Source organism: Oncorhynchus clarkii, chromosome 19, assembly GCF_045791955.1.
Source record: "Oncorhynchus clarkii lewisi isolate Uvic-CL-2024 chromosome 19, UVic_Ocla_1.0, whole genome shotgun sequence".
NCBI lineage: Eukaryota > Metazoa > Chordata > Actinopteri > Salmoniformes > Salmonidae > Oncorhynchus > Oncorhynchus clarkii.
The window spans coordinates 54,165,450-54,186,466 of record NC_092165.1 but is presented as its reverse complement, the minus strand read 5'-3'; the positions used below and the strand labels follow the sequence as shown (position 1 = coordinate 54,186,466).

The following is a 21,017-nucleotide window of genomic DNA, read 5'->3' as shown; positions in this document are numbered from 1 at the left end:
TCCAGAGAATCATAGAGCAACAAATTGAATTCCAGAGAATCATAGAGCAACAAATTGAATTCCAGAGAATCATAGAGCAACAAATTGAATTCCAGAGAATCATAGAGCAATGAATTGAATTCCAGAGAATCATAGAGCAACAAATTGAATTCCAGAGAATCATAGAGCAACGAATTGAATTCCAGAGAATCATAGAGCAACAAATTTAATTCCAGAGAATCATAGAGCAACGAATTGAATTCCAGAGAATCATAGAGCAACGAATTGAATTCCAGAGAATCATAGAGCAACAAATTGAATTCCAGAGAATCATAGAGCAACAAATTGAATTCCAGAGAATCATAGAGAAATAAATGTAATTCCAGAGAGAAAAAACTCCAACACTGGGAGCTGATATGCAATTGGAGTAAGCTCTAAGAGCTTCAAGCTCGAACCCAAAGCATTTATAATGGGGTCTGTAGTGCTTTAGACTAGAGACAGAGCTCAAACCAAAAGCATTTATAATGGGGTCTGTAGTTCTTTAGACTAGAGACAGTGCTCGAACCCAAAGCATTTATAATGTGGTCTGTAGTTCTTTAGACTAGAGACAGAGCTCTTGTTTTCACCTCTAAAAGGTAATTGCCACAGGCAGCTATTTTTGCTAATCCCTTACAACACATTACATTCGATAAAAGTAGTGTTTAGAGTAAGTTTCTGTAAACTAAGGCTTTTGATAATGAACAGAATTACTATTTTTGGTATTCTGAATCGTATACTGTATTCTTTCTCCAAGTAACTCAACATTTCTTCCAACTCCAAAGTTAACTTCTCTAACTGTGTATTGAGGGATACAGTACTTTTCTCTCTACCTAAACTCACCCAGACACTGACGTTTTCTTTCCGCATCTTAATCCCCACAGGGATTTGGTGAGACCTGAATCAGAGGGAGAGAAAGACAGTGAAAGAGAACAATGGTTTGGGAAGAAAACATCCTAAACTTACCCCGTAGTCCTTACAGCTGCCTCTGTCTGGGAGCCCCACCTAGCAAGTCCACATCGTGACAAGACTGGGTCGGGGCCACCTCGGACACGCACCCTGATAGATAAGCCAGGTGACAAAAGCAAGCAGTTAAAATACGATAGAGAAGTACCTACATCACTCCTCCTGGAAGTCATCTGAAATTAATCAGATTCTTTTGTTGATTCCTTTTTGTTTTTTGGAACCACAGGGTTGAGAATTAAAACGGTTTGGTCGTGAATTTCTAAAGTTAGGTGTAGCTAGTGCATTGGCACCATTTGGTTGTTGAATCTTTTGTAGCATGGTAATAATCTATTGTATTTGGCTTCTGGTTGAGTGATCATTTGGTTCTAATTGCAAAATTGCATTGCATTTCAAATTGAGCATAAAATATATATTCTGTATATCATGTTATCCAGTGTTTATCAATTAATTTGAAATTAGCAACATTCAGATCCTTATTCAGAGATAAGGGTGCTTGTGTGAGCCAAAGTTTGATGAATTTACATAGGACTTCCATTTCATAGTCATATACAGCATCAACAAGACAACTCTCAAAATCTTACATACAAGAGATAACAGGGCAAAATACATGTGGAACAATATACAGTACCAGACAAAAGTTTGGACACACCTACTCATTCAACGTTTTTTCTTTCTACATTGTAGAATAATAGTGAAGACATCAAAACAATGAAATAACTCATATGGAATCATTGCAGTAAGCAAAAAAAGTTTTCAACAAATATATTTTTGATTCTTCAAAGTAACCTTGACAACAGCTTTGCACAGTCTTGGCATTCTCTCAACCAGCTTCAAGAGGAATGCTTTTCCAAGTCTTGAAGGAGTTCTCACATATGCTGAGCACTTGTTGGCTGCTTTTCCTTCACTCTGCGGTCCAACTCATCCCAAACCATCTCAATTGGGTTGAGGTCGGGTGATTGTGGAGGCCAGATCATCTGATGCAGCACTCCATCTCTCTCCTTCTTGGTCAAATAGCCCTTACACAGCCTGGAGGTGTGTTGGATCATTTCCTGCTGAAAATCAAATGATAGTCCAACTAAACCCAAACCAGATGAGATGCCGTAGTGCTGCAGAATGCTGTGGTAGCCATGCTGGTTAGTGTGCCTTGAATTCTAAATAAATCACAGACAGTGTCACCAGCAAAGCACCTCCACGCTTCACGGTGGGAACCACACATGCGGAGATCATTGGAACCAAAAATCTCAAATTTGGACTCATCAGACCAAAGGACAGATTTCCACCGGTCTAATGTCCATTGCTCGTGTTTCTTGGTCCAAGCAAGTCTCTTGTTCTTATTGGAGTCGTTTATTAATGGTTTCTTTACAGCAATTCGACCATGAAGGCCTGATTCACTCGGTCTCCTCTGAACAGTTGATGTTGAGATGTGTCTGATACTTGAACTCTGTGAAGCATTTATTTGGGCTGCAATTTCTGAGGCTGGTAACTCTAATGAACTTATCCTATGCAGCAGAGGTAACTCTGGGTCTTCCTTTCCTGTGGTGGTCCTCATGAGAGCCAGTTTCATCATAGCACTTGATGGTTTTTGAAAAAACTTGAAGAAACTTTCAAGGTTCTTGATATTTTCCGCAATGACTGACCTTCATGTCTTAAAGTAATGATGAACTGTCGTTTCTCTTTACTTATTTGAGCTGTCCTTGCCATAATATAGACTTGGTATTTTACTAAATAGGGCTATATTTTGTATACCATGTCACAAAAAAACGAATTGGCTCAAATGCATTAAGAATGAACAATTCCATAAATTAACTTTTAACAAGTCACACTTGTTAAAATACATTTTGATTTGTTTAACACTTTTTTTGGTTACTACATGATTCCATATGTGTTATTTCATAGTGTCGATGACTTCACTATTATTCTACAATGTAGAAAACAGTAAAAATAATGAAAAACCCTTGAATGAGTGGGTGTGTCCAAACTTTTGACTGGTACTCTATAGGTATACAAATTTCACATAAAAATGCCTGGGGCCATCATGTATTTCTTTTAGCATAAGATAACACTTGCGCAGACGCACATTAGGGTACGGGTCAAAACTATACGATACGGAACGGTGGAGGGCTGATATGTCAGGAATAACACTGAGTAAAAATTCAAAGCCCACTCCAGGATATGACTCAGGATATGAGAGTAGCCTGAGATCTCCATTGAAAAGATAAATAAATAAGCATATCCAATAGATTGCCTCACAGTTGAATCAAACAGCAAAAGGTACAGCAACAGGATTTACTCTGGGGTTGGGTACGGTCAGATACTTAGCTACTTTTCATTTTACTTTTGAAATGTATTAGCATTGCTAGCTGTGAATGAGAGGACGTGAGTATCCAGCCTGGAGCGCTGTAAGCTGGATAATCAATTATAATAAATGTATTATGTAATATATAATACATTTCATTTTTGAACATTCAACTCTATATTAATAATGAACAGAATGTGATTATATTATCACAGTTGTCTCTCTTATAAAAGTCGACCATCAACTGTATTAGGAGAGAAAAAACTCATACCAGACGCCATTGTATTGAAAACACTAACACATCAAATATCACTATTCACTAAACTCCAACATGGTGATAAACACTAGACAAGTGGTCCTATTCTAAACAAAACCTGTTCTGTCTATAATACACCAGTAACTGGCTTTATTCCGTCCAGCTAAATCAGCATGGAACTCTGTGCCCGATAGTCTGTCAGAAAACAGCTATCCTATCAGGGAAGTAATGTGAGTGTATAAACAGATGACTTAGTTCTTGGTTGTTGGTTCAACTCCAAGGCGAATTGTAATTTCTGTGCCCTTAAACTGATTATGTTTGGCAAATTTGAATAGATGTATATCTGAATAAGCCCGAGACAGGGTGCCAGAGTAGAGACAATGAACAGTGATCATGAAGTCCATATGTACTTCCAAAGATCCATTATGGGGCAACAGTATCCAATCTGTCAGTACAAACAGACTAGCCAATCGTGTGGTCCTTCCACGAGACGTTCAGTAGACATAAGATTCCAATTGCATTAGTCCTCCAGATTCCAAATGGTGAGCAGGAAAACATTTATCTCTATCTTCAGATTTGTTTTGCCAAATTTAGACATGAGCATTTGGAACATGAGGCCATGATAGGTCTATAAAGCAGGATTGTCCCAAGTGCAGGAACGTAGTTGAATGTTGGCTTTAATTCACTCTTTTCAGGTGAACCCAAACAAAAGAAATGGCTGACGCAGCACTTACACATTATCACAGGATAGTCTGTCTTTTTCATCTGCCCTCTTCTATGAATCTCATTCAGGATGGCAGTGAGCTTTTGACGTTCAACAATCAAGTGATATGCTAATACAGCATATACACACAGACTGATCCTTTTTCATCTGCCCCCTTTTTGTTTTTATTAAGGACAGCAGTGAACTTTTGACTTTCAACAAAAGGTGACACCTAATCTGCATAACCTGTACCTACAATATGTCTTTGGTCTCTGGCAAGGTAGCCTAATAAAGGCAGCGCTAGTTTGGGGAAGCTTTGTGACTGTAGTCCTCATACGAGGAGAGCTCTATTTTCTATGTTCTGCTCAGTAAACACACCACTGCATTATCTGTGTTCACGCATAAACCTCTAAGTATTTTCCATTTACCTTACCACAATTTATTTTACTAGAGGTGTTTAACAGAAAACTAATTTAGTCATTTTCAACATGAGTTAACATCAGATACCAGCTGATGTAATAAAACGGGTGCATTATTTTACTGAGCAAAACAAGTGAAGTGGGCTGAGGCCCCTCAGCAGAGGAGAGTAGCGCCAGTTTAGCGGTGAAGAGGTAAACCAGGCTCACCCTTCTTTGGGGAAGAACACAGCAGAGAATAGATGTGTTCCTCACTCACTCAACCCGCTGCCGTTCTCGCGTCTTCACCTGGGGTAGTTCGGAATAAAAGGAGAAACTTAAACAAACAAAACACAAAATAAAACTGTTAAGTTGTAATAAAATGGGAGAGTAGCTAAATAAGAAATCAAAAGGATAAAAAAAATATCTGAAAAATATGCTGTACTATTTACATTGCCGGGAAATGGAGGGGCCAGGAAATAGCACATTTGCGTGAATTGCCAGGTGTACTGTGTAAATGTTTTGATGTCACTTTACACTATTTGGTGTAAAGATGCCCAAATTGGAATAGCAAAACATCAGTCAAATAATTATATGATCTTAATAAAAGCAGTTGCTTTGTGTCTTTCATAAAAAAAATCAGATCACTCACATTCAAGGCCAAACATGGAGGTCAAAATTAGTCTAATCATGACACGACTTGACACAACTGAATTTGAAATTGCTGATAATTGAATGAAGTATGGTTGAGTTTTATTGAAATGTAACAAGAACATTTTTATAAATACAAACACATCAAAGAGCAAATTGTCTTGGCGATTAAGGTTTTGCCAGACCCATTATCTAAAAGGGCAAATTTGAGAGAGCTGTAGTAATACGTTTAGAAAAACACAGTTTGTCTACTTCTACGAATGCTTAACATACAACTTTTACGTAACTATTCCGGTACATGAAAAAGTGCAATTTTCCTCTCCTTTTTCCCCCACCTCTGCAACAAAACTGAAAATAAAGCTTTCAGTTTAAAGCCTTTATGTACAAGCAAAGTCCTATGCCTACCTATCAGAAATCTGGGAGGGAAAATGTCCAATGGGGAGAGGGGTCTGGGAATGGGTTGCTGGCCAATCACTGAACGATTCTCATGATTGCAAATGCTTTCTCAAAGAATTTTTCTCTTCTTTTTTTTTATGATCGTCCAATTTTTCCTGTAAATGCCAGCTTAAAAAAACTAAACAAAAAAATCTTAAATTTAAAAAAATAATAAAATAATGGTTAAAAAATGTCCCAAGTAGCCACAAGCAAAGCAAAAAAGGATTAGCACAAATTATTAAGCAAGCTTATGTATGTACATTCATATTTTGCTCCATATTGGTACTGTAGTGCAACAAATCCATATTTCTAATGTTATTTATGCATTTTGATTCATTTTTTATTTGGTTTCTATTTCTTTTGAATGTGAAGGGTGATATATACACACAGCCAATCAAAGGTTGCTGTCAAAGCCCAATCCGTTCATGTTTTGTCTACTTCCATTGGTGCCCATAAGAATCTTGGTAAAACTCCTGGTTGTCATTATTGTAACCATAGTTACCAGAGTAGTCGCCACCTTGTTGCAGGGGTTGCTGGGCAATGGGTTGGGAGCCCCAGTTCTGGTTGTTGGTCTGCCGGCGCTTGGAGTCCGGTTGGTTGTAACCGTCAGCCTTCCTCTTCCCGCCCAAGTTGTCCCCGCGGTTTCCCCTGGCCCCTCTGATGCCGCGGCCCCTCTGCTGGGGCGGACCTCCCCGGCTCCCACGGCTTCCCCTCGGTACACCCATAGGAGCCCCCCTTTGGACGTAGCCACCTCTGCCACGAGGGGGTGGTGCTCCTCGGCCTCTAGGGGGAGGGGGGGCACCTCGACTCACCCTGCCCCCCCTTCCTCTCGGCACGTAGACATCATCGTATCCCCCGTAGTAAGGGTCGTCGTAGCCACCTCGGTAGTCATGGTAGTCGTAACCACCCCCGTAGTAATCATCGTAGTAGTCCTCGTAACCGTAGTAGTCTGGAGGGTAGGCATAGCCACCTCTCCCACCTCGGCCCCTGCCTCGCATGGGAGGCGGCATGCGTGGAGCAGGATAATAGTAGTAATCATCATATCTGTGACAACAACAAAGCAAACAGGGACATACGAAATAAGACAAATGGCAAAAAAATATCATAATACAGTCATACCAGCCACTCCAAGCGGACTGGGCGTGGCTAGGTGCGGTCAACCTCTACTCACCCTGTGGTCCTAGTTGGCTGTCTCTGGGCCTGCCGCTCTTTCCTCTTCCTGTCCGGAGGCTTTGCCAGAACAATCTCTATCTCCTCGCCTTCCAATTCTTTGCCATTCATTTGTTGCATTGCCTAAACAGTGATGGGTTTCCCCAAGTGAATATCCCAGAGATTCTCTACAAGCACAAGGCAAACACATAGCATGCATACTCCAAGGAGGTGTAGAAGACGCCAGTACTCACCTTCACGGCAGCATCTCTGTCCTCAAAGTGCACAAAGGCATAGTCTTTCAGCTTCTTGACCCGCTCCAACTTCCCAAACTGGGAGAACGTTTTCTCTAGGAGCTCCTCTGTCACCGGTGTGGCCAAGTTCCTCACAAACAGCACCTTTACCTGGTGGAAGACCAACACAGTGAGTTTAGAAGTTGTTCTCTGGCATAGAATGGCCAGTTCTCTCAGTGTAATGTTTCTACATGAAAGATATCTGGGTATTTCCTCTACTCCCCAGTATCTGTGATTTAACATCCTTTGCTGTAGTCAGACACTAGCTTGACGGGGGGGGGGGGGGACGGGGGGGGGGGATCTTCAGGACTTTACCTTTGCCATAATCTCTGGGTCCGGTTCGTCTACTGGATCCGCCCACTCAACAGTAACAGGGTTCCCCCACACCTTCACCTTGCCACTCATGAGGCGGCGACGGGCCTGGGCCGCAGTTTTGTGGTCCTCGTATTCTAAGAAGCAGAAGCCTCTGTTCTTCTTTTTATCATCTGGCTGGTGGTAGAGTATCACCTCCACGAGGCCCTCTGGTGGAGGCACACATACGTGCATGGTCAAAAAGAATCACAGGAAAGGCCTCCATTACACTGATTATATAATATGAGTGTAATATGATAGACAAGGACATGAGGTCACCGGTAAGAATAGATTCATGAAATCATTTGGGATGAATGTCAGAACACACAGGGCTGCACCAACTAATATACGGTATGAAGATAGGGAAAGAATAGCAGATCTTTATATCTAGGTGGGGTAGCCAGGTATTCAAGCATGAATCAGATAACTTAAAAACTTGTTGAAAATCTCTATGAAAGTATGTAAGAATCTCCAATTTCCTTGTACTTGTCAGCCGATGTTTCAAATATAAAACCGTATTTAAATTGAGGGCACCAAAAAATATGATATAACAATGGTAATGATTTTCTCTAACCTGTGACTTTGCTGAAATCTTCCAATATGCTTTCTCTTGTCTTGTTCTTTGGAATTGACCCAACAAACAGCCGATTGTTTGCGACAGAGATGCAGACACCCAGGTATTTGCCCGACCGGATTTCATAATTATCACACTAGAACAAAAAGATAAACAAAAAGTGTTCTCCAAATTGACCCCCACACAGATAAGTCATGCCGTTACACTTCCCAGATAACTCTGGCATGATGAGACACAGTGACCGACCTGTCTACAACGTTCATGGCTAGCGAAGCAAACACCATAAATTACCAAGTCATGCTCTTTACTTGTGGCGATTAAAAGGGGAAATCTTACAAGCTTGACGGCCTCTAGGGCAGCATCTTTATTGCAGAAGGTGATGAAGGCATATCCTCTGTTCTGACCCGAAAGGAGGGGGTCCATCATTAGACGCAGGTCCCAAATGGGCCCGGCTTTCTCAAACAGAGGCACCAGCTCATCCTCATACAAGTCTCTGGGGATCTTGCCAACAAATACCTGCATTGATAAGATCAAATTGGCAAATTACAAGCATACTGTGTAGCTTTGATTGTATTCAATGCATTTTTGACTTGGACAAGATGGAGCACTCTAGGAACTTAAGAGGTCGATTTGTGAAAAGGCATATTAGATAATATCATAACTTTAAAGGCTGAGTTAGATGTTTCAGAAGCTTGTAGATTCATTACTTACCAACAACAGCTGCAAATCCCAATAAAACTACATCACGTTTTAAAGTTGACTTTCCTTCCTTTGTCTACCTATACTAAAAATGTTGTGGTTCAAAGTGAGGTATTTATTTAGTTCCAATAGCACCAATGTTTGCTAGCAAGTTTCTAACTGCATTGTGGCATTAACTAACCATTAATTATTTACATATAACAGATTTTAATTTGCATATATTTGTGGACGAAAATCTGACTTATTGCACCTTAAAAGTATTGAACCATAATAAAATTGCATTCATTTCCATAAGGTTGCGAATGTTTTTTTCAACAGCCCAAAATTGAGAGGAGGACACCTCCTTAACAGCCAATAACCTGCATGAGAAGACTGACAGACAATAGAAAATAGGTTGTGCTTCTTGCCTCTGTTCCGATTCCAGGCTGGGCCCCTGAGTACACCTCGTCAGGTGGAGGCCCCCCATACTTCCTCTGTCCTGTGGTGACGTCCAAAGTGTAACCTGTTCTTTCCAGAAGAGCCTAAACAGTATCAACGACAGATACATTCTCTCAGAGACCTTTAGAGCCTAAACAGTATCAACCACAGATACATTCACTCAGAGACCTTTAGAGCCTAAACAGTATCAACCACAGATACATTCACTCAGAGACCTTTAGAGCCTAAACAGTATCAACCACAGATACATTCACTCAGAGACCTTTAGTCCATATGTCCATCATTGTTAAAACATAAGCTTATGGAACTTAATGAGAAAAGAAGAAACAATTTGTTCACCTTTATCTTAGTCTCATCAGGACCCTTTGTGGATTCTTGAACTTTACTTCCTTGCTTTTCTCGCTGTCGGTATGTCTTCATCACACCACAGAGAAATGCACTTTTGTTCTGAGAGAGGACCAATAGCGTTTAGTGTAAATCACTTGTATACCTTGTTGTGTCTTTGTATGACTACTCTTGAGCGACAGTGTGGACAGGACCACTCACCTGCACATGTGACAGGTCACTCTCCCTGAACTGCTGTAACACTGACAGGGCTCCCTCCTCATTGAACTCCCTCAGGGCGTCGATGGCTCTCTCATCCAGGTCAGCGTAAGCCACCAGTCCTGGGATGCATACACACAACCATACAACACACAGACAGAGAGACAGAGACAGAGTGAGACAGAGAGAGAGAGAATTCTATTTAGGCGGAGTCTGCGGATCCGTAGGTAATCACCATGCCCCCTTGTTTTTTTTGCCCTGAGAGCTGAAGATCCAATTTACGTTCTTTCGCATGTATTAATTTACGGACACATTTTTTTTTTAACAGTTGCTGCTCAACCTCAACCTTCAAATTTCTCTCTTTACCCACCCTCTTATGAACCCTCAACCAATTGTATCTACATGATCATGTAGGCTACGTCTATGCCTCATATTTCTGAACATGCGGCTATTAGAATGAACATAAAAAAAAATAATAAAAAGTAGGCTAATTTAGGGTGTAGGCTACAACCTTCTCTGTCTGTTGAAACTAAGGATAATGCCGTAGCACAAGCAGGGGCGCAGTTTACACAACGCATTGGGGCAAAACAATCTGCGTTTTAGTCACGCGTGTACATTTCTGATAATGTCATCTTTATAGTTATGCTTCCATAATGTAGCCTGAGAAGCTAAACAAAAATAACACTGCTACTTTGACTGCTTGTCTGCCCCCTGCTTTGCAAATGTTTGCAGTGATGGTGAAAAAAATAACATTAAATCGCTATATTGACTGCGTGTCTGTGTCTTGCTCCTGGTTGAGATGCTGTCTAAATTGTCGCATGTACAGCCTCCTGAAAAAAGAACATAAAATCGTTACTTAGACTGCCTTTTTGTGTTGTGCTTATGTTTGCAATAACCTACTGTTACAACAGACAAAATGTTTTGTTGTACAATAAGTCAATCATGTCTATTGTACAACATGTCCAAGTCTGTAGACTACACCAGGCAAAGATGTCCGATCATCGACGCGGAGAGGAAGGGGCAGCGGCAACATAAAATAAATCTACATAGAGCATCCTGTACATGCGCAGGCCCTCTCTGACCTTTAGTTGTCGGGAAGAACGGTTCAGGAAAAGTCGGATCGGCAGCCACTCCGTTCTATTTATAGGGTCACAACTAAGTCACACATTCCTGGTGAGAGTCACTGAAACATGATGATGACGCCCGGGGGAGAGGGCTGTCTCTGTAAGTCACCATTACACTGCTATGAGCTCAACGCTCACTGGCTCCTTCACTCTACGTGATTTACATCCTACCTCTGACCAAGATGGAATCTTTTGGTTGATAGTCTTCTTGAGCTTGCAGAAATATACATTATGATGTCTTAAGAAATAGCATGCAATGCAATCAAGAAGTAGTGAGAACAACCCCCGCCCTTTGCACTTACCAGTCTGAAATATCTTATCCAGGCTCTCCGCCACTTTCTGTGGAAGGCCTGCGTCTATGAGTGTCTGGTAGTTCTCTGTGTGTGCTACAGTTATGTCCATTGGTTCGTCTTCCTCCTTAACTGGAGCAGAACTGCCATTCACTTCAGCTGCCATTCTCCTTTGGGTCAAATGATGTGAATCAAAAGAGATACCAGGGGACTTAGACACCACATGAAGAAGCAGGCCTATACATCACCTATGCTGCGCATTCACAAACAATATGTAAGACATGATAATACAATACCAGCTACTCTACAATGAGTAGAATACTATTTACTGCCCAATTATGGATATGAACATGTTAGGTATTGGGTAAAATGCAACTGTAATGCAATAGGCCTATTTATTTGCCATTGCCACCTGACCCACCGTTAGCTAGCTAATGTCATCGTCATGCAAGAGTCCAATAAACCTCCACAGCAGGGGAAGAATTATCAAGCCTACGTCGACAGAAATTCAGTGGATACGTTTTTAAATGTGAATAACAGAAATAGGGAAAGTTCAGCTTGGTAAGTTAGCTAGCTAGCTGGCTATCTATCTACAGAGCATTGTTATAGAGCCAACCACTGATGTCTGACAGGGGGCACAGTACTGAAAAGCCACCAAGCAGCCATTCATACTCCTCCATTGTAAAATGTTTGTTTTTTTAAATAATAGATTTTGGAAGCTATAAAGACGTGTTTATTAATGTCTACAGTCGTTTTTGCAAAGTATATTCTATTACAGACACCTTAATGCATATTTTTGTATTATATTATGTGAACTAAACAAATAAGTAAAAATAAAAAATATATATTTCAAGTAGGTTACTTTTAGTCAGTAGTTCTGAAAGTAGCACTCACGAGCCAAAAGTGGTCACCAAAATTGTGTACTACATCACATATGTGCACCGCAATATGTGCACCATGTCATTGCTCTCTCACTCACTCTGATGTATGTGCATCTTGCTAGATGGCACTCAAATGGCGAGGGGCTGAAGCTCATTGGCTAGAACTCGAATTGCTAGGGGGCTGGCACACGTGGGGGGAAATGTAGGGGAAATGGTGCAGAGATTTTGTGGCTAATGGGGAACATGCAAAAAGATGGCAAAATTCAGATATGACGTCATTGGCCTTGTTCGAGAAGACCAAAACTGTAATGTATCATGGGCAAATTGTGATTGACTGACCTACAAATAACAATGTGTCATTATTTATGGTTCAAGGTTCTTTGTAGATCAGTCAGTCGAACAAGCTCATTGTCTTAGCACTATCTACTGAGTTTTTAAACTACTGCACACGATATGGTTCAACGTGCCAATAAATCAGCACAATCTACATTTTAGTTTTTCCAAATTGCTGGTGTCTTGAAGCTAAAATTGAGATCATGTATACTCTAATGACCATACAAAAAAAAGCGCAATGGAGAGAGCTATGTACAATACTGCTAATTTAGCAAAACGAGGAATTTGTGGTAAGTACATGGGAAACACCATCTTTATGCAACTCCGCTATTGAGGTAAAACAGTAATTCTGCTCATAGATTATGCACGCATTTGTTATATAAATATTCATACACATAGCTCATATAAACAAAGACATTCCGTCGTAAGAACACATACACCCAGCCATAAGACTGACCCCCTCTTCCTTATATAAACACACATCTCATCTCCCTCTAACTGGCCGGTCCCAAGAGCAAAGAACTTTTGCTGTGCACCAATGGGGCCCGCTCTGGCTAGAGCAAGGCCCGCCTCCAACCCTCCGACCAGTCAAGAAGACCGAAACGACAAGACTCCACCTACTTTATTCTATGTATAAAAATGTATGTAACCATTGTATAGGCCTCTTTTTCACCTGGCTCCTTGCCGAGTTATGTGAACTAGGTCCGTGCACGTAAAACTGCGGGACAAGATATCCCTGACTCATTAAAACTGTCTTTCGTTACAACTGAAATCCACTCTGTCCAGCGTCCGTGATTTGGTCTCAACTCTCCAGTATTTGAACACTAACAGAATTGGTAGCAGAGGATGGTTGTTCTCGAATTCGATCTATTATAAGTTAGTGTGAGAGGACGAGACTGATCACGGCTAAAAAATCAGACGGAAGAGTGACTTCCCCAGCCATTCATCTTGCCTCAGGAAATCTGATCGGAGCGCTCTATATAAAGGTGAGCAGAGCCCGTTATATCGAAATCTGCATATTGTATTATAGCCTAAACCAAATTTTGATCAGAAAGTACTGGGCGTGAGTATGAATCGGTGCCCAAATTTTTTACATAAGAACCTAAGACATTGATCGGGGAGATCTTGTTTTGCTCGTTTTTATTTTTTATTTGTATTTTTATTTTTTATCAATTGGCCTATTATTAGAAGTGTAGTATGCACGTAAAAGTTCCTATTGAATAAGTTCTAAACTGTTTAATTGGTTGTGTTTAGAGATTTAGTTAATTAATAGATCGACTGAATCTGCATGTAAAAGTTCCTATTAAATAAGTGCTTACTGTTTAATTGGTTTTGTGTAGAAGTGTAGTATGCACGTAAAAGTTCCTATTGAATAAGTTCTAAACTGTTTAATTGGTTGTGTTTAGAGATTTAGTTAATTAATAGATCGACTGAATCTGCATGTAAAAGATCCTATTGAATGAGTTGTAAACTGTTTAATTGGTTATGTTAGAGGTGTAGTCGAATAGATATAGGATATGTAAGTTTGGCCTTCCACTAGACAGAGATCGGGAATGATGTGGCTATTGCACATCAAACAATAAACATAAGATGAACCAGAGTTGACATTCCATGATTTGGAGATGGGGGAAATTAAATTGAAAGAAACGTTTGTCGCGGAGTAGGTTGGGATACGTAACTGGGCTATTATGCACACGTGCTGGTAGACAAAGCCACCTTAGTATCGAATGGAATACTGATTTTCGTTTTTTTCATTCCTGTTGATATTGCCTAAAGTTTAAAATTATTCTGACAATTGCTATAGAATCGCTCGAATTTACTGATATAAGTTCATAAAGGAATTTACTGAATTGTTTACAGAAAGTATTTAAATAATTCACTGAACAACTCTTGGTTGTCTAGACATTCTATCTATATTTCCTAAAGAGCTAGAATTACTCTGAAAATTGTTATAGAACCGCATATATTCACTGATATATTGTTCCAAAAGGAAATCGCATAATCATTTATAGAAAATACCTAAACGAATCGCTGAACAAATTCAAATAAAATACCGGTGAAATACACACGTGGCGGGCGTCACATACTGATAACCCCCTTTGTCTCGACCAGGGACAGGCTACGCATACAACGATAGAAATAAACACCACATAGTAAGGATTGAATATACCTAAATAACGCAGTATACACATTATCAGACGAACTAGATAAAATGTCTGCAGCTACCACGCCCAAACTAAAATTCTATGATTATTTAGATCAGAGTATGATTGATAGAGCGGGAGGTAAAAAACAGTATGGGAAAGTGGAGAAAGTGTGGAAAGGATTACGGATAAGATGGACACAAGCAGGTTATTTTAGCGGAGGACCACCTACAGGGGGGAAACTCCAAGATATGCAGACAGAATTAGAGGACGCAGTAGAGCATGCAAAAGCGAGTGAGGCGGAGAGAAACAACATACACAGGTTCAAAAAAGTAGGTACAAGAGAGAGAGAGAGAGCAGAGGGGGAGCTCAAGATAGGTACATGGGCCATACAGGAGAGTAGGAGGGTGCTGCCCAAAAACACACCAGACATGATGGGCGTGGCTATTGTGGCGTCGGGGGATGTTAAAGCTCTGCCTGAGAACTTGCCCACGGCTCCCCCTGTGGCCGTTTCTCCCTCACTATATCCACAATTGACAATGGAGGCAGTTCAGCCCCAGCCATACTCAAAGGGACAAAATCACCGGAGCCCGTCACACAACCCATTCCTACCCAGGGCACCTCCCACAATACAGGCTCCAGTTCTGAGAATAGACCAAGGGGAGTTAAAAGGGGAAATTACCCTGGGGATAACGGCTGGCCATATGGTATGTGAACAGTTCGAAACTGGGATTCCAGGAGCAGGAGACCTCCCCCAGGAACGGAGGCCGCAATGCTCCTCTGTGAACTCTCTCACCTCTGAAACCAGAGGACACTTACAAACAAGATTGGATTCAAACCACTTCTATCAGACGGATAGGGAGGACTGTCATCAGAACATGGATATCGAAAACGAAGAAGAAATTGACATGGTGCTCACCCCAGCTCCGATGGGAGCTCCAAACGTGACTAAGATGCAGGAGCTGCTGAAATCATCAATAGCTCGAGCTAAGGAACTCAGGGAGCTAATAGCTAACCAAGATAACAACAGAGAGGGAGCCTACCGTGTGGAAGGCATAATGAGAGGAACAGTAACCAAAGTTACCGAATCAATGGGGTCCGAAACACTCCGTCGGTCCTCCAGAATTGCTGATAGAAGAGAGCGAGAGCAGGAGATGGCAGGACAGTACCCCCTGCGACCGACACCAGGTGATGCACACACTGTGGAGTACCAGCCCTGGAAAATGACTGATTTAACAACACTGATGGGACAGATGCCTAGCCTACATGGAGGAGCTTCAGCGTGGCTACTTCAACTGCAGACACTTACGTCAGGCCTGCAACTCTGCCTAGGAGACATGAAAGCACTTCTAGCAAGAGCCACCGACCACGGAACCATGGAGGCCCTCATGACAGCAGCTGACCTTGGATGGCGGGCCCCAACACTGCCCATAGACCACTTCCGTACCAGATTATGGGAAGTTCTACGGAGAGCATACCCTACAGAAAGAAACCATGCCACCTTATCCTCCTTTACAATCAACCCAGGTGAGCAACCTGCAGCATACCTGGACAGGGCTAAGACCACATGGAGATCGGTCCACGAAGAACCATTCGATCACACTGATACCACACTCAGCATGTGGAAGGAAATGGTGGTCAACGGGTGTCCCGGAGATGTTAAAACCAAACTCAGAGGAACGGTAGGGTTGTTTGCACTTCCTCTGACCCAATTCAACACTCATGTGCACCACCATGTGACCCAGCACAACAAGGAAAGAGGGGGTGCTGAGAGCCAGGTGCAGTCCCTCCAGGTACAACTCCTGAAACTCCAATTGAAGGAAGCACAACAAGGAGAAAAACCTAAGAAACAGATGGTGGCGGAAGAAACGAAGGAGACGGGCACCAAAACAGACATCTCTCAAATAGTGGCCCAGACTATCTCCCAGATGATTCAACAGCAGGCCGGTCCTCAACCAGCCAACCCGGGGCCTTGGTATCCCCCGCAACCACAATTTGCATACCAGCCGCAATGGATACCAGGCCATCCAAAAAGAGGGGTTTGTTTCAACTGTAGAACTCCAGGGCACTACTCACGAGAGTGTCCATACCCACTCACACCACAACAACGCCAGTGGAACTCTACGAGAGGTCCATATGGGAAGGAAAGGGGTGGAAATAGACCTCAACAGTACGAACATCAGCAACCAGGACCCACACCCATGCATCAGCAACCCGCATACAACCAACCGCAGTTCCAGGGAATGACTGGGAGCACCATCCCCTGGTCATAGAAATGCCAACCACCCACGGCAGAAGAAGGAAACAGCAACTCCCAGACGGTTCACATGTCACCCTTCAATCAGCCATCAACCCTCAACCAGCATCGGCCAAATTAGCTGAAATCATCGGATTGACGCAGGTCCTCATCAGAGGAAAAGGAAAGACTGAATATCTATACAGACTCAGCCCATGCCCATGAAGCAGGCCACACTGATGGACCCAGAACTTTTATGAGAAACACATGGCCCCACACACGAAGGCAAACTAAAGACCCTCCAAAAAGGCCTCGCACATCTGGTGGCACCCTCACATAAAAAATATGACTGACTTATTTTATGACGATTATTTATTTTGTGACGAATGCAATGGTTGTGACAGACACAACCCAAAGAAACCATATCAAACACCAATGGGCTCATACGTAATACCTAATGCATGTTTTCAGGATATTAGGATAGACTACACCGACATGGGCCCCAAAAATTTATCTAAAGGCAAACTCTATCTCCTAGTCATAGTAGATAGGTTCTCCAAATGGGTAGAGGCAATACTAACAAAAGGGGAGGATGCTAGGTCAGTCTTTTAAGTGGCTACAAACCAAACTAATACCCAGGTATGGCATCCCAAGACAAATCAAATTTGACCAATGGCTCACATTTAACAAACACCTGAGACAGGTGGAAGAAAGATTTGGCATAACCCACAGATTTGGATCTGTGTACAGGCCCCAATCCCAAAATCTGGTGGAACGTCAAACCAAAAGCAAAAGCTAAGATAGCTAAAGTATGTGCCTCATGGGATAATGACTGGTAGAGTCATGCATGGTCCACCAAGGGAGGGAGGTCATATGCCCGCCCTTGATGTACAACAAATTGTAATGTCTAATTATGTGAAAAAACTGACGGTTCTCTCTGCAGCACTCTCTACCCAGGTTCACAAGGTCCAGGAGGGGGAGCTGCCGGGGGACACGCCACTACTGAAGGTAAAGGTTGGTGACGGGTTGAGGGTTACAGTCCACAAGAGAAAGTGGCTGGAACCCAGGTGGACTGGACCGTACGAAGTGAAGGAGGTTACTTCACACTCAGTCCAGGTCAAAGGTAAATCAGGCACACCTTGACACCGCCTTACACATTGCACCCCAGCCCCAATTCCTTCTAGAACACTGACTGAAGTCAGAGCTGATTTGAGCGGCCTAAATTCGATTCCAAATGAAGACACTCCTTCCTCAGGTGATGCGGCATCAAACTCCGCCTCCCCTGAGAAGGGAACCTCGCCCAGTTAGAGGGAAATTTCTCCCTCTCTGGGTGAGGCTGGGGATATCTGGTCCCTTATTTGTGATATTCATACTGATATTTGGAGTAACCCTAGGACTTTCACATGGTTAATTGAACAACTATTTCACCCTGCCACATCACATACACCAACCCCTACACATGTCCCTAACTCCTTTCCTGATATCACTCCCTCCAATCACTCCCGTCCCAAACGTAGCACTACACCTACAGACCCACCATGCAAACCAGACAAGGTTAGGAGCACCACCTTATGTATACCCACGATTGCAACCGCCACCTTTCTGCTATAGTTTTCACGTCTAATAGACGTGAAGAGGGGGATTTGTTATATAAATATTCATACACATAGCTCATATAAACAAAGACATTCCGTCGTAAGAACACATACACCCAGCCATAAGACTGACCCCCTCTTCCTTATATAAACACACATCTCATCTCCCTCTAACTGGCCGGTCCCAAGAGCAAAGAACTTTTGCTGTGCACCAATGGGGCCCGCTCTGGCTAGAGCAAGGCCCGCCTCCAACCCTCCGACCAGTCAAGAAGACCGAAACGACAAGACTCCACCTACTTTATTCTATGTATAAAAATGTATGTAACCATTGTATAGGCCTCTTTTTCACCTGGCTCCTTGCCGAGTTATGTGAACTAGGTCCGTGCACGTAAAACTGCGGGACAAGATATCCCTGACTCATTAAAACTGTCTTTCGTTACAACTGAAATCCACTCTGTCCAGCGTCCGTGATTTGGTCTCAACTCTCCAGTATTTGAACACTAACACATGAACTACACATTGACACATCCAGACCAAAGCGGGTGGTTTAAAAAATACTTAGTAGTCGCCAAAGTTCCGGAGGATGTCTTTAAAACTTCTTTGTGATCGGTGTCCAGTCCAGGGAACAGTTGAGCTAATGTAGGCTAATGTGATTAGCATGAGGTTGTAATAACAAGAACATTTCCCAGGACATAGACATATCTGATATTGGCAGAAAGCTTAAATTATTGTTATTCTAATTGCACTGTCCAATTTACAGTAGCTATTACAGTGAAAGAATACCATGCTATTGTTTGAGGCGAGTGCACAGTTTTGAACATGAAAGCACATTTGGGCAATCTTGATACAAAATTTTGAACAGAAATGCAATGGTTTATTGGATCAGTCTAAAACTTTGCACATACATTGCTACATTGCTAGTGGCCAAAATATAAATTGCAGCTGTGCTGGAATAACACATGGATTTTCTATGCATTATCTTTTACCAGATCTATTGTGTTATATTCTCCTACATTCCTTTCACATTTCGACAAATTTCAAAGTGTTCCCGTTCTAATGGTTACAAGAATATGCATATCCCTGCTTCAGGGCCTGAGTTACAGGCAGTTAGATTTGGGTATGTAATTTTAGGCAAAAAATGTATCCTTAAGAGATTATAGTATTTTTTTAAGGAGTACTAATGTTACTGTACCCAGAACAACAAATACTTAAATACATGTAATTTTGTCCTTGTAACATCTTACTGAACTACTGTGGAACTCAATTCATTCCTGTGGATGACTGCTGCTGAGGAGTACCAATATGGCAACCGGTGGCGTCAAAGCCTCTCATTGGCTATTACATTGCATCCGCAATACAGACTTTACACATCATTGGAGCCAACCAAGCAGGAGTTAAGTGCCAGTGTAATGTGATGTGTTATTTTACCCCCTAGCCAAACTGTCCATTGTATACTCTTTATATACACACACGTGTTCACCATGTACCTTTGTATTGATTTGCCAATAACGGTTGCATACTGTAAAACCACACACAAAAATGAGTGCCAGTGTCGACCAGACAGCCACCTGGATACTTTTTCGCGCGCTATATTACAAGTATGAGGTAATACACCATTCACGTGCTAGATTGCTAACCGAGATGCACTTCAATCTATGAAATTCAAGCACGATATTACAATAACGTTACTTTTAACTGAAAAGTGCGACAAGTAGCTAAGCTAGTCGGTTGAAATATATTTTGCATGTGGGAGGTACATCTGGCTAACGTTACTACTAAGCTGGGTTGCACGATGCATGTCTGGCTGGTATGTCTGGGACGTGGGCTCGTCTGTAGTACACAAAGCTAAGCAGACCCGCCCCCCTCGACTGAGCATAATTGTCCATTCGCTTACATTAATACCAGTACATATGCAATTACAAATGAAGATCAAAAGGCATCGATTACATTCCATTTGATTTCAGGTGTTTCCCCCCCATGATTAACTAGTGTCCAACACTGGGGCCTAATCGCTCTAGCTAGTTGCTACAGTATCGCAATTTCAACAGCCCATTTTGCTAATCCTTCCCGATCACGAATAACAAAACCTGGAAGCACTTACCGCTCCACAAATCCCAGTATTTAAAAAAAAAAAAAAGTTACAATTGTCACGAAATGCCAAATGTGAACAAAAGTGTCCCGAGAAATGTGATTCTTGTTTATTTGGGTTTGCACATCGGAAAATGACCGCTCTGGCGCTCGTTCACGCCCCCTTCTCGCGGTCAACCCGACCCTGCCAGCCGCGCGCACGCATTTGATCCACGGGGTTTCCGACAGCATTTCACAAGGCGTTGAACAGGATTAACGCCATATAAATATATTGTTACATTATTAACGCATTTAGCACTGATTAACAAGCACTTGTTACACACAAAATGTGTCAGTTTTGACAAATATACAACCTGGATGTTGCTTCAATTGTAAATATAAACCGCATTTTGACGAGGAGTGCTTTCATTGTTTTCTAACTTTGATTGGAAGTAATACTGTTCATCTCTAGCAGTAGAGCGGCATCTCAAGATTCACTCATTTTTTTTCACCTTTATTTAACCAGGTAGGCTAGTTGAGAACAAGTTCATTTACAACTGCGACCTGGCCAAGATAAAGCATA

The 21,017-nt window shown here is 42.0% G+C and overlaps 1 protein-coding gene across 3 annotated transcripts; it reads right to left on the bottom strand.

Annotated features, from left to right (window-relative positions):
• Positions 1-264: 264 nt before the first annotated feature.
• Positions 265-20,644, bottom strand: LOC139375384 (heterogeneous nuclear ribonucleoprotein R). Of its 3 annotated transcripts, XM_071117110.1 has the most exons (13): positions 20,469-20,608; positions 11,191-11,348; positions 9,768-9,886; positions 9,561-9,668; positions 9,191-9,304; positions 8,421-8,600; positions 8,085-8,220; positions 7,475-7,680; positions 7,121-7,270; positions 6,889-7,010; positions 6,220-6,761; positions 4,863-4,940; positions 265-1,074 (listed from the first exon to the last, which is right to left on the bottom strand). In XM_071117110.1, exons 2-12 carry the CDS (start codon positions 11,342-11,344, stop codon positions 4,912-4,914), a joined length of 1,860 nt encoding a protein of 619 aa, XP_070973211.1. In that variant the 5' UTR covers positions 11,345-11,348; positions 20,469-20,608; the 3' UTR covers positions 265-1,074; positions 4,863-4,911. The 3 variants fall into 3 exon arrangements, with proteins under 3 accessions (XP_070973211.1, XP_070973212.1, XP_070973210.1); XM_071117111.1 differs by lacking the exon at positions 265-1,074 and having other exon boundaries at positions 3,802-4,940; XM_071117109.1 differs by lacking the exons at positions 265-1,074; positions 4,863-4,940 and having other exon boundaries at positions 5,363-6,761; positions 20,469-20,644.
• Between the last annotated feature and the right edge of the window lie 373 nt (positions 20,645-21,017).